At 40.9% G+C, this 12,334-nt stretch overlaps 1 protein-coding gene across 3 annotated transcripts in view; it reads left to right on the top strand.

Annotated features, from left to right (window-relative positions):
- ints10 (integrator complex subunit 10) overlaps positions 1 to 12,334 on the top strand; it is a 70,255-nt gene that overhangs the window by 20,950 nt on the left and 36,971 nt on the right. For all 3 annotated transcript variants that reach the window (XR_015753330.1, XM_087980080.1, XM_087980079.1), the window contains exons 8-9: positions 847 to 1,016; positions 1,938 to 2,074. Coding sequence is in view for 2 of the 3 variants with exons in the window: in XM_087980080.1 (XP_087836206.1) it covers positions 847 to 1,016; positions 1,938 to 2,074 (307 nt within the window). In the remaining variant the exon portion in view is untranslated. The remainder of the gene's footprint in view (positions 1 to 846; positions 1,017 to 1,937; positions 2,075 to 12,334) is intronic.

Below are 12,334 nucleotides of genomic sequence, written 5' to 3'. Positions count from 1 at the left end.
GATATTTTAGTCTAGGAGGGGATGTAAAGAGCCCATTATCCTTGTGAAAATGCAGTTTCAATTGTGGCACAATGAAAATTGTAAATGGAATAAGCATGATTGTCATGTCAAAATCAAGACACACTGCATGTTTTCAAAACTGTTGAATACTTTATCTCCTTTCAATCTTCCTGATGTTTTATAAACTCAGCTTTAACTACTCCCTATTTTCCCCATGATATATTAAACTTTGATACTTTCCAGTTTCTTTGTTTCCTCAATTTAAGAAAAGGTTTTAGTTGGGTTGAAGCACTGATTTCTCCTCAGTTGGCTTTGCTATCTACAAATATGAATCGCTAGGGGCACATTTTTAAGGTGAGAGGAGAGAAATTTTAAAAAGACACGATAGGCAAATGTTTTACACAGGGTGGTTCGCGTGTGGAATAAACTTCCTGAGGAAGTGGTGGATGCAGGTACAATTACAGTGTTTGAAAGACATTTGGATAGGTCCTTGAATAGGAAAGGTTTGGAGGGATATGGGCCAAGAGCTAATTTAGTTTGGGATATGTTTGGCCTGGACTGGTTGGATTGAGGGGTCTGTTTCCTTGCTGTATGACTCTCTCACTCTATGAACGTTAAAAGTGAATGAGTGACTCAGCACTTGCATTGTACTCTTATCATGCTGTTTCATTCTTTCTGTGCTAACTATTCAAAGCATGAACATACAACACAAACATTTCTTAAACTGATTGTACATCAAGTACTGCAACCAGAAGTTCATTGTACTATTGAATGTTTTCTTTTTGTGCAAGTATTTTCTTCCACTAATCCTTGGGTTCTAAATTTTCTTTCAAATTAATTGTTCAGGAACTGTGGTGAAATTCTGCACCGGATGAAAGATTTATGCAGGTATATAAATAACTTTGATGATGAAGGTCACAGGAAATATAAGCATCAAGTTGTTTATTCTACACTGCTGATTTTCTTCAAGAATGCATTCCAATATGTCAGTAGTATCCAACCATCTCTTTTTCAAGGTTAGTTAAAGGATTCCTATGAAAATGTTATCCAGAATTGGAGCTCTTTTATGTTTCTTGGAGTTTCCATATTTTGTAACGAAGTAATATGGTGGTATTGGTATATAAAAGATATTAAATATGCATGTTTGTTGGCAGTTTGCAGTTACTTTAGAATTGCATTGCGTGAAACAGAAGATATTTACATCTTTCATTAGGTACAACCAGATGCCACTATGACACATTGCAGAAGTGACTCTTATATTGAATTTCAGTTAATGAATTCCAGTCATTGTCTATACAAAATTCGTGGAGTATGGAAAAATATCATGAACACTTGTGATCATACATGAAGAAAATAAACTTGCATAAGTTATTTTAGGAAATACAGCTCATTTTTAGTTTAGGATTTTTGAATTTTAACAAATTCAAGCTTTAGACAGGCTTTAGCTTTAAGCAAATTAGCTTAAATGATTGCAGTGGAAGAATTGACTCTTTAAGGAAACCGGATATACAAAACTAAGTCTTAAGCTCTTTGACCCTGAATCTTGTGGGGCTGGAGGGCATATCGAGTGTATCAGGTAAATGCATGATGGGATAGTACGTGCATGGTCTCCAAACTCCTTGCAATCACTGCTGCCATCTGCTTAGTAAAGGTAAATGTTCGAGGAGTTTCAGGATTTGGATCTAATGGCAAAGAAGAAATTGCAATATCTTTGAGATAGGATATGATGTGACTTGGAAGGGAACTTGCAGGTTGTGGGGGTCCCATTTGCATGCTGCCCTTTTCCTTCTAAGTGATTTGGGAGGTTTCTGGTTTGACAGGTGCTGTTGAAGAAACATTGGTAACTTTGCAGATCACCTACTGAAGTAGATATGTTCTTGTGATAATGATGCTATTTTATGAATTTTGATTTTATAGCTACAATCATTTCTTTTTAGCATCCAGTCCTTCTAGCAACCAAATTCCCCTTATTTTGTTGGATGATTTATCAAATATCTATGGTGATGTGGATATTGATAGAAGTAAACACATTCATAAGAGACGGAAGCTTGGAGAAGGGAGGGAGAAAACACTGGTGAGTAACCTACGTTGCCTGGATTTTTCATTAGTTTTGGAAAGTAATTGTTAATTGTAAAAAGCCAGGAGTCCATATCATTTTGTGATATTGTTCTTGGTGATATCTGCATTCAAGGTACAGCTGCCTCATGGTTGCTAATGACACCCCGCAGTTCCTCTCTTACCTTTCCCAAATCATCCAATGCCTGTAAGTTATTGAACTGTTTAACTGATTTCCAGTCTTCAATGAATTGCAATTTTATTCAGTTAAACCAGCAGGTAACTGAAGTTATTGCTGTTATCATTTGCTGTAAATTCTGCACCCTCATTACCAATTCCTTCATTCTTTTCCTTCCGTTGCTTTGGGCTGAGCCTTGTTTGAATTTTCAAAGTCCTATTTGTCCAACCTGTCATTGACAATTACTTGCTAACAAGCACCTGATGAAGGAGCAGTGCTTTGAAAGCTAGTGTTTTCAAATAAACCGTTGGACTGGGTTGGACACCAGGTTATAATCCAACACCGGCACCTCCACATTATTCCTTGAGCTCGGCAAAGAAGATTTGCTTTGGTAGTCATAATTCAAACTTCATAAGCATGTGGCTGGCTCAGCAGAGTTAGGATCAGATGACCATCGTCTCAATACTAATGCTGTTAGCTGTTTCAAGCTGATATTAGTACTTCAAGCTGGTGCAGAGAATCCGTCTCAAATAACGCTGATGGTACTTGTCAGGGGGCCTGGAGGTAGCGTCTATATGTAGTCCAAGTTTTGGAGTGATATAACAAAGTTTGAAGGGTGACCGCCTAATGCACAAGGATCTTGATACTGGCATGGACATCACAATTGTTGAAGACCCTTATCCTTAGGCATCCCGAGTGTGCTACTTACAGATTAGATTAGATTACATTACAGTGTGGAAACAGGCCCTTCGGCCCAACAAGTCCACACCGACCCGCAACCCACCCATACCCCTACATTTACCTCTTATCTAACACTACGGGCAATTTAGCATGGCCAATTCACCTGACCTGCACATCTTTGGACTGTGGGAGGAAACCGGAGCACCCGGAGGAAACCCACGCAGACACGGGGAGAATGTGCAAACTCCACACAGTCAGTCGCCTGAGGTGGGAATTGAACCCGGGTCTCTGGCGCTGTGAGGCAGCAGTGCTAACCACTGTGCCACCGTGCCGCCCAAGGTAAGAGAGGAACTGCGGGGTGTCATTAGCAACCATGAGGCAGCTGTACCTTGAATGCAGATATCACCAAGAACAATATCACAAATAAGATGAGATGCGATGTTGAAGCTCTGCATCGATATCAGCCTTAGATGAAAGGGAACTTCCGGGTAGGGGAGATGTTCCACGTTTGGAAGGATTTGTCTGTTGACCTTCATGGAAGGATGGACCAAAACTTGACCTGGCATAGTTTGGTAAAGGATTTATGCCTTTTTGAGGTTGAGAATGAGACCAATTCTTCACTGTGCTCTGTGAAGGCACTACATGTGGCTTGACAATTCTCTTCTGAGAGAGCAGAGATGGCTTAGTCATGAACTGAAGTTCCACAAGTGAGGTCAGTGTTATTTTATTGGATTTCAACTGATTTGACATTGATACATTTTCTGTTCATCCTGTATGCAACATCTACATCACTGGGAAGCTTGTTCTTGACCATTGTGGCAATGAAGATGATGAAAAGGGTGATGACACACTCCTGTTTGACCTCAAAGGATTTTGTTGTGTCAGGACTGTCACTGACATCTTTTTGTGGTGAAAACAGAGGATGTTGATGAATTTCACTAGATAGTTGGCTGTTGACAGCATCTTTCATAGCACTTCCTGACTGAGTCAAAATACTTGGTCAGGTAATTTAAGGCCTTGTTTTGTGTTTCTCCTGGCATTTGTCTTGGAGTTGCTGAGCTGTGAAAATCATGTCTGCAAATCACAATTTGGTTGGAAGGCACGCTGGCTTTCAGGAAAGATTTCCTCCGAGTCTGAGAGAGGGCGCCCAGTTGTGTTTGGGTAATGATCTTCATGGCAATGTAGAGTAGCAGATTCATCAGTACTTCCCAGAGTCCACTTCTCTTTTCTTGAAAATGGTGTTGATGTGGCATCCCTGAGGTCAGCAGGAATATTTTCTTTGTCCCAGATTTTAATGAACGGTTGATGGAGGTGACAGGTAAGCTCTGCTTCTCCAAGTTTGCTCCTTCAAATTTGCTCCACTTCTCATTCGAGTGCCTTCCTTGAGCTGGGCAACTGGTCTTTCTAACAACAAAGCTCCCCTTATTTTGTCAGGTGATTTGCCAAATATCTATAGTGATGGGAAGGAGAAAACACTGGTGAGTTAACCTACATTCCCTGGATTTTTCATTATTTTTGGAAAATTATTGTTCTCTTAGGCGTGAAGAGCAGGGTCTCCATATCATTTTGTAATATTGTTTATTTTTACTAATCTCATACCTAAACTTCTTAGCAGTGTGTTCATTTTTCATTGCTTGACCCCACCTGATGTCGAGCCTCCTCCAACTTGCCTTCCTCCTCTCTAATTCTTGGTTTAAAAAATCTCATCATTCAAGGATTCCTTTGGCAGTCACCTCTTCTCACTCAATGTAGATACTGTATCTATTTTCAGAAAAGACTCTAGCAAATCTGTATGAATTAAAGTTGGTTTTGGCAATGGTTGAGAGCATTTCTAGATTAGATTAGATTAGATTAGATTAGATTACTTACAGCCCTTCGGCCCAACAAGTCCACACCGACCCTCTGAAGAGCAACCCACTCAGACCCATTCCCCTACATTTACCCCTTCACCTAACACTACGGGCAATTTAGCACTGCCAATTCACCTAACCTGCACATTTTTGGACTGTGGGAGGAAACCCACGCAGACACTGGGAGAATGTGCAAAGCTCCACACAGACAGTTGCCTGAGGCAGGAATTGAGGAGAAAGTGAGGTCTGCAGATGCTGGAGATCAAAGTTGAAACTTTATTGCTGGAACAGCACAGCAGGTCAGGCAGCATCCAGGGAACAGGAGATTCGACGTTTCGGGCACAGGCCCTTCTTCAGGAGAAGAAGGGCCTGTGCCCGAAACGTCGAATCTCCTGTTCCCTGGATGCTGCCTGACCTGCTGTGCTGTTCCAGCAATAAAGTTTCAACTTTGAGGCAGGAATTGAACCCAGGTCTCTGGCACTGTGAGGCAGCAGTGCTAACCACTGTGCCACCGTGCCGTGCCCTAGTGAGGGATTTTCCAATAGTAGGAGTATTTACCTGATGTTAGTTCAGGAATTTGCAACTAACTGAGCCACAGAGAGACATTTTTTTGCTTTATTGCTGGGAAAGAATTATCCTCATGCACAGACTGAAGGTCCATTCTAATTTGAAACATCAAGTAAGGTATACTGAAGTGTCATCGTATATACCCCATAGCATCCTTGTGCTTGTCAAATTAACAACATTTCCAATTGTGCCTACCATTTTCTATCAAAATATTTAATCTATTTGAAATGACGAAAACAATTGAGCTCTTTCTCTCACCAAACCAATTTCAACCTGTTGTATACAAGGTGCTAGGTATGATAAATCACACCCCTCATGGCTACCTGAATCCAGGGTCACACATGGTTGATTTCTGTTGCTGTGATCTCATAGTGGAGGAGGGACATTTCAGCAGTGAGAGTGCCAGTTGCTACTAAATTATCCAATTATGCAACTTTATGATCCAGAAACTGGCTGGAAGCTGTTCTTTCCAGACAGAACATTTGGTTAATGTAATGATATTCTGGTGTTTTAATTGGCTTCACAAATGTGTGGTTTTGTAAACACTCAGGAAATTGAATTCAGATTAAATTATCCTTGGACCAGCCAGTCTTCCAAGTTACAGTAAAGACCTTAATGCCTTTTTTTTTCTAAACAATAACCTTGATGGATAAATGTTTTAAGTGTATTTTCAGAATTGTAGAATGTATCAGTTAGGAGTGATGCTGTAGCAACAAACTTTATAACTATATTTCAGAGCATTTTAATGGTCATTGGATAGGGATATGGACGAGAATGAAATAGTGGGTTAGATGGGCTTCAGATTGGATCCACAGGTCGGCGCAACATGAGTACCGAAGGGTCTGTGCTGTGCTGTAATGTTCTGTGTTCTAGAGTGCAGCTTGATTTAAATCATTCAATTCTCTTCACTACAAAAACATGCTTCAGAAGTGCTGTAGAAAGGAATATCAAAAGAAGATGATTTGTGATTCAAGATATAAATATACTCAAGCTATACATGTATAAGAAAGCTGCTAAAAGACCTTACAATGTAATACATTTTGGACATTGTTGTTTCCTGCCTTATAAGTATTTTATACCTCCAATGTGCTGATTGCTAACTACTTCTACTGGAATGCCAGAGTATGATTTGTAGTACAGCATTGAGCCCTTTATGACTAAAATGTATTAGTTGTTAAGCTTGATTTCAAATACTTGGATGTTTTCAAGCTCTCGGGACTATATCAATAAGTTATTTTAAAATGAGATGTACAGAACAATTTTAAAAACATGCCATTTCTACGGAATAAGTTGCCTGACATAAATGTGAGGGAAAAATATCTAAGTGTATTCAAACTGAACACTTGGCTGGGAGAACTATCATCCTAAAGAAAAAGTGTAAGATCCAGATGGCTTTTTACCCATTCTTGAAGATTGTTCTGTTACTCTAGGTTGTCAGTAAGAGTAACTGTCCTTTATCCTTTCATAGCCTGTATGAAGCTGACTTAGTTACTGTTTGAGAAGTGCAATATAGTTTGCTCTGATACTGTGACCTCTATGTATGTAAAGAATTTAGAGCAGAAGTGATTTCACACGTACCATGAGAAGCCTGATTGCATACATATCTCCGAAGCAATGTCTGTTTAGGGACAGATACAAGTGAGACAAAGTAGAATGAAAAGTTTTCCATGCTTGATGATTTTTGTTGTAGTCGTGTATCGACATGACTTACAACTGTAGTGATAGTGTTTGCAGGTTATTGTTTTCTTTTGATGAAAAGAGGTTGTTTTGATAAGTTTTGATAAATTGATTATGGAATCAATTTATGTAAAGGGGCAGTACAGAGAGATCTGGGTGTTCTTGTACACCAGTCAATGAAGGCAAGCATGCAGGTACACCAGGTAGTGAAGAAGGCTAATAGCATGCTGGCCTTCATAACAAGAGGAATTGAGTATAGAAGCAAAGAGGTGCTTCTGCAGCTGTACAGGGCCCTGGTGAGACCACACCTGGAGTACTGTGTGCAGTTCTGGTCTCCAAATTTGAGAAAAGACATTCTGGCTATTGAGGGAGTGCAGCGTAGGTTCACGAGGTCAATTCCTGGAATGGCAGGATTACCGTACACTGAAAGACTGAAGCAACTGGGCTTGTATACCCTTGAGTTTCGAAGATTGAGAGGGGATCTGATTGAGACGTATAAGATTATGAAAGGATTGGACACTCTGGCAGTAGGAAACCTATTTCCACTGATGGGTGAGTGCCGAACCAGAGGACACAGCTTAAAAATACGGGGTAGACCATTTAGGACAGAGCTCAGGAGAAACTTCTTCACTGCCCCCTGTGGCTGTGTGGAATGCTCTGCCACAGGGGGCAGTGGAGGCCCACTCTCTGGATTCATTTAAGAAGGAGTTGGATAGAGCTCTCAAAGATAGAGGAATCAAGGGTTATGGAGATAAGGCAGGAACAGGATACTGATTAGGAATGATCAGCCATGATTATATTGAATGGCGGTGCAGGCTCGAAGGGCTGAATGGCCTACTCCTGCACCTATTGTCTATTGCCTTCATGCACCATAGCTTGCCATAAGTCCTATGACCTCTGTCATCCTATGTATAAGGGCTCCAGCAGAATTGTCACACATATGTCCAAATTATTTCTTGGAGGTATATACTGATTTATTGTGCCAGATGATGACCCAAATATCTTTTGAATGTGTGCACTGGGGAACCATTTGTCTAAATGTAGGTACATTTAATAAGTGCCCAAGGCATGGATCAACTGCACATTTCATGAACCAGTGCTGATGATGTGGTTTCGTTTGTGCCAATAGCTGCAACTTTGAAAGTTAATACTAAAGGACTCTTGTTCCTGAATGGCACTTTTGGGGGGAGTGGTTCTTTGGAGAGCACAATGACTAGTCAATTTTTCAGCTATGCTGTCTGAATCATATAGAGTACTGTTGCCATTTTATGTTTTTCTGCTGACCTGAGATCCAAAAACCTCTAGTTTCTTGGCAACTGCGTAATACAATGGATAAGATTAACTGACTTTCTTACTTGATAAGAAGTGAAGTATGTAATTTAGCTCGCTGAACTAGCTTACATACTTAACTTCAACCTGAGCTACAAATCTTCTCAAAAATTGCTGAGAAGAAGTTGTTTGATCTAAGTGCTGGTCAGTAGCCTGTTTACTTTAACTATTCATATTGTCACCAAGGACAAATCATCCATTTGGCCTTATTGCACTGCTGAGTTAAAGGGTGGGAACAGCAACTGCTGACCCATTTTCACAAGTGATTTCATTCCACTTATTACTTGCTGAAAATGTGTTGCTGGAAAAGCACAGCAGGTCAGGCAGCATCCAAGGAACAGGAGAATCGACGTTTTGGGCATGAGCCCTTCTTCACTCCTGAAAAAGGGCTCATGCCCGAAACGTCGATTCTCCTGTTCCTTGGATGCTGCCTGACCTGCTGTGCTTTTCCAGCAACACATTTTCAGCTCTGATCTCCAGCATCTGCAGTCCTCACTTTCTCCACTTATTACTTGCACTTGTCTTTCTTGACCACTGGGGATTTGTAGTTGGAGCAGGGTGAATCTGTTACTTTGCTCTTGCAGTTCAAACTGTTTGATTTGCAGCTGCATATGACAGTTATATATTGTTTAATGGGAAGGTTATGGATATATTCAACAGAATTGATTATTATTACTGTTATGACATTACCGTGCATCGGAAATTGCAGAGTTGCTCACTGTGCACTTCTGAGTTCTTTTTTTAAATGGCAAGCATTGTAAAGGCTGAAATGGTCCTGTGAATTATTCACAAATAGGAATTGCACAGTAGCAACAGAGATACCACTGTAAGTATAGAAAATCAAAATATGTATTGATCCACAGTATTGGGTTAGTGCCCATTAATTTAAAAATATGGCCAAATAGCTACTACATAGTTTCAGTCAGCAATAGAATTCAGATTAGAAAACTATCAAACCAATGTAATTATGAATCAGATAATGATGATCTGTCATGTATACTGGCATAATGCTTCTATAGCTAAAGGTGCTTTAATAACTCCCACTACATCTAGGTGCAGTCCCGGAATCCACAGTTAGGCTGGAGGGAACCCTCCCAATATAGGTGAATCTGTTGGCCTTGGAGCTTTGGGTAGGCAGTCCCAAGGGTGTTCGTGGTTGAGGGACTAGACATCCTGAGTGTGTCCTGCCCAAATGCAGGCTCATTCTCCTTGAGTTGAACTCCTACAGAGTTGCAGGTGGCAGGCAGGGTGAAGGCCCAAGTACCTTTGGCACATGCTGAGAGGAAACCACTTGGAGGTGGGGGGTCGATGTGTTGTTCTTCTTGTTAGAAGCAGCGTGGGCTTAATAGTTTTATTGAACTTAACCAATGTGTCAGTTTCTGGAGTACCATCATCTGTCTGCCTACTGCTGCTTATCTGTTTGTGTACATGAATGAAGTTATTAATTGCCAACAACGTGGGCCAAGTCCTACCAAGGGCTGAGCAGGTGTCTGGACTCCAGCAGTTCAATGGCAGCAACCTGAGATGTTCCTTCCTATTCACCCACAGAGTTGTGGCTGTGATGCACTCACCAGAATGTGCTCCTGACTGTACTCTAGCTAAGTACCCCCCAAGGTGTAAGTATCTGAGCTGGTAGAGGGTGCAGCAAATGGATTTAACCTGAGACATTTGTGACTTCTTCCCCAGTTGGAAAAGGAGATGATGTCTTGAGGGGCTGATTTCTTTATGGCAGCAACTGTGCAGTGCCAGTGATGCCAACAGGAGTTGAGGGAAGATCAGTTTAGAAATAGAGATACAAGTTTATGCATGTTGAGGATACATTAACAGTCATGGTAATAGGAAAGCAGTGTTGCGCTTCACAATCAATCTTACTTGGGTGGCAGGACATGGAGGTCTCTGCATCATGGCCTGAGTGGCCATAGTCCTCTTCCACAAGAACACGGAATTTCTGTTTGTGTGAAGAGGTGAATTTCAGACCCTCCACCACTCACTCCTATTGCAGATAGTTTCCTAAGGGAGAATTGAATGAGATAAAAGAAGCTGGCACAAATTTTAATACAACTGCAAGTGGAGGAAACATAATGTTTCCCAAGTGAGTGTGTGGCAACAGAGGTTAGTAATTTGGAGGATTTTGTGGTTGAAAATGAATAAGGGAAGATGCAGCACTCAGCAGTGAGTTTGTAGAACTTGAGCCTTGGTGGAAGGTGACAGAGTGTGAGCTAGCTAAGAGAAGGTGGTGCACTGGCCTTGCAGAGCACAGTGTGACCTTTTTCCTACGTTGCTGGGCATTCCTTCAGATTGTGGATATCACACTGACTGGAGTGGCAACTCTTACCATGCTGATAAGGTCTGTTATCACGATGTCCTCTGGTAGTCCTGAGGAAAGCGAAAAGCCATCTGCACTAACCTATCCAACAGGAACTCTGCTGTCAGCGCATCAGGGTGAGAGGTTGCCTCTCTCAGCTATCCAAGATGATATTTACAACTGCAAATCCTGGCTGGCAGTGACTGACCTGGTGCAAAGCTGGGACTTAACATATACAAGCAGTGGTGGAAATCTCAGAAGATCCCAGTGGTGGTGAATATTTGTACTGTTGATGAATGTAGGAAAGTGCAAGAGAGGCACCATATTGGGTTGCTGCGTACATAATGTGGTGAACAGTGTAAAATTGAGAGACACCTCACTAGAGGCCACGGAGATATGCCTTCAGTAAACCTTCCTGAAATTGACACTTTGCTGATTTTCTTGATAAAATTTAACCTATTACAACACTTCATGGAAAGCATCTTTAACCTCTCCATTCTCCAAGTGTCACTATGTGCAACTTTCCTTTCTGTCAAATCCTCACATGGTATTGTACAGCTACCTTCTCACCAATCATTAATTGACATTCTAATCTTGTTTACATCTGACTGGCATTAATTAAGTCATAAAGGACATGTAACCATCGGTGCTATTAGTAAGTTCAAAAGGTGGCTTCTAAAGATAATGGGAAAAGTGGAATGCCTGGACATTGGGTTCAAAGTATTTATAAAAGTAGGAGATGTGTTGTGTTTATCTTTCAAAATTCCATAGTTTCTGCTGACTGAAAAAGTCGCAAACATAAACTCAGTATTTAAGGGATAACATGGAGAATGGAGAACTACAGACTTGGTAGTTTGATGCTAGGAGTAGGGAAATGTTGGAATCTGTTATAAAGAATGTTATAACTGGCCCCCTAGAAAAAAATGGTAATATTGAGCAGAGCCAACATGGATTTTATGAAAGGGAAATCTTGTTGGACAAGCCTGCTGGAGTTTTATAAAGATGTTACTGTTAGCATAGATAAAGGATCACTGTTGGAAGTTGTGTATTTGGATTTTCAGAAGGCTCCTGATGAGGTCACATACAGGATGCTTGTAAACAAAGTTAGAGAGTATGGGGTTGGTATAATATAGCCAAGAATTGAAATAAACAGATCATTCTCTGGATTGCACGCAGTTACCAGTGGAGTACCACAAGGATAAGTGCTAGGGCAATAGTTGGTTGCAATCTGAAAAATGATTTGGATGTGGGAACTAGTTATAATACTTCCCTATATTGATGACACAAACCTAATTGGGAATGTAACTTGTGAGGAGGGTGCATAGGAGGCTTCATGCAGACTTTGGCAGGCCAGGTGAAAAGGCAAGAACATGGCAGATGGAATATAGTTTTGAATAATAAATAAAAACGCAATCTTAAATCCATGGGAGTTGGGAGGTGTTGGTATTAAAAGGGTGTCCTTGTTCACAAGTCACAAAACTTGGCATACAGGTGCAAGGAAGGCAAGTGGTATGTTAGCTTATATTGAAAGGGTATTTCAGTACAGAAGTGACTGCATCTGGAGTGTTCAGTTTTAGTCCCCTTTCTTCCAAGGAATGAAATACTTGCCACAGTAGGAGTACAATGGAAGGTCACCAAACTAATTCCTGGGATGACATCATTGCTTTGTGAGAAGAGTGTTGAGGAAACAAA

This window comes from Chiloscyllium plagiosum, unplaced genomic scaffold (genome assembly GCF_037043375.1).
Source record: "Chiloscyllium plagiosum isolate Xiang-an unplaced genomic scaffold, Cpla_swu_hap1 HiC_scaffold_36, whole genome shotgun sequence".
Taxonomy (NCBI): domain Eukaryota; kingdom Metazoa; phylum Chordata; class Chondrichthyes; order Orectolobiformes; family Hemiscylliidae; genus Chiloscyllium; species Chiloscyllium plagiosum.
The sequence above is the reverse complement of the archived record's forward strand: the minus strand, read 5'-3'. Positions and strand labels throughout refer to the sequence as shown.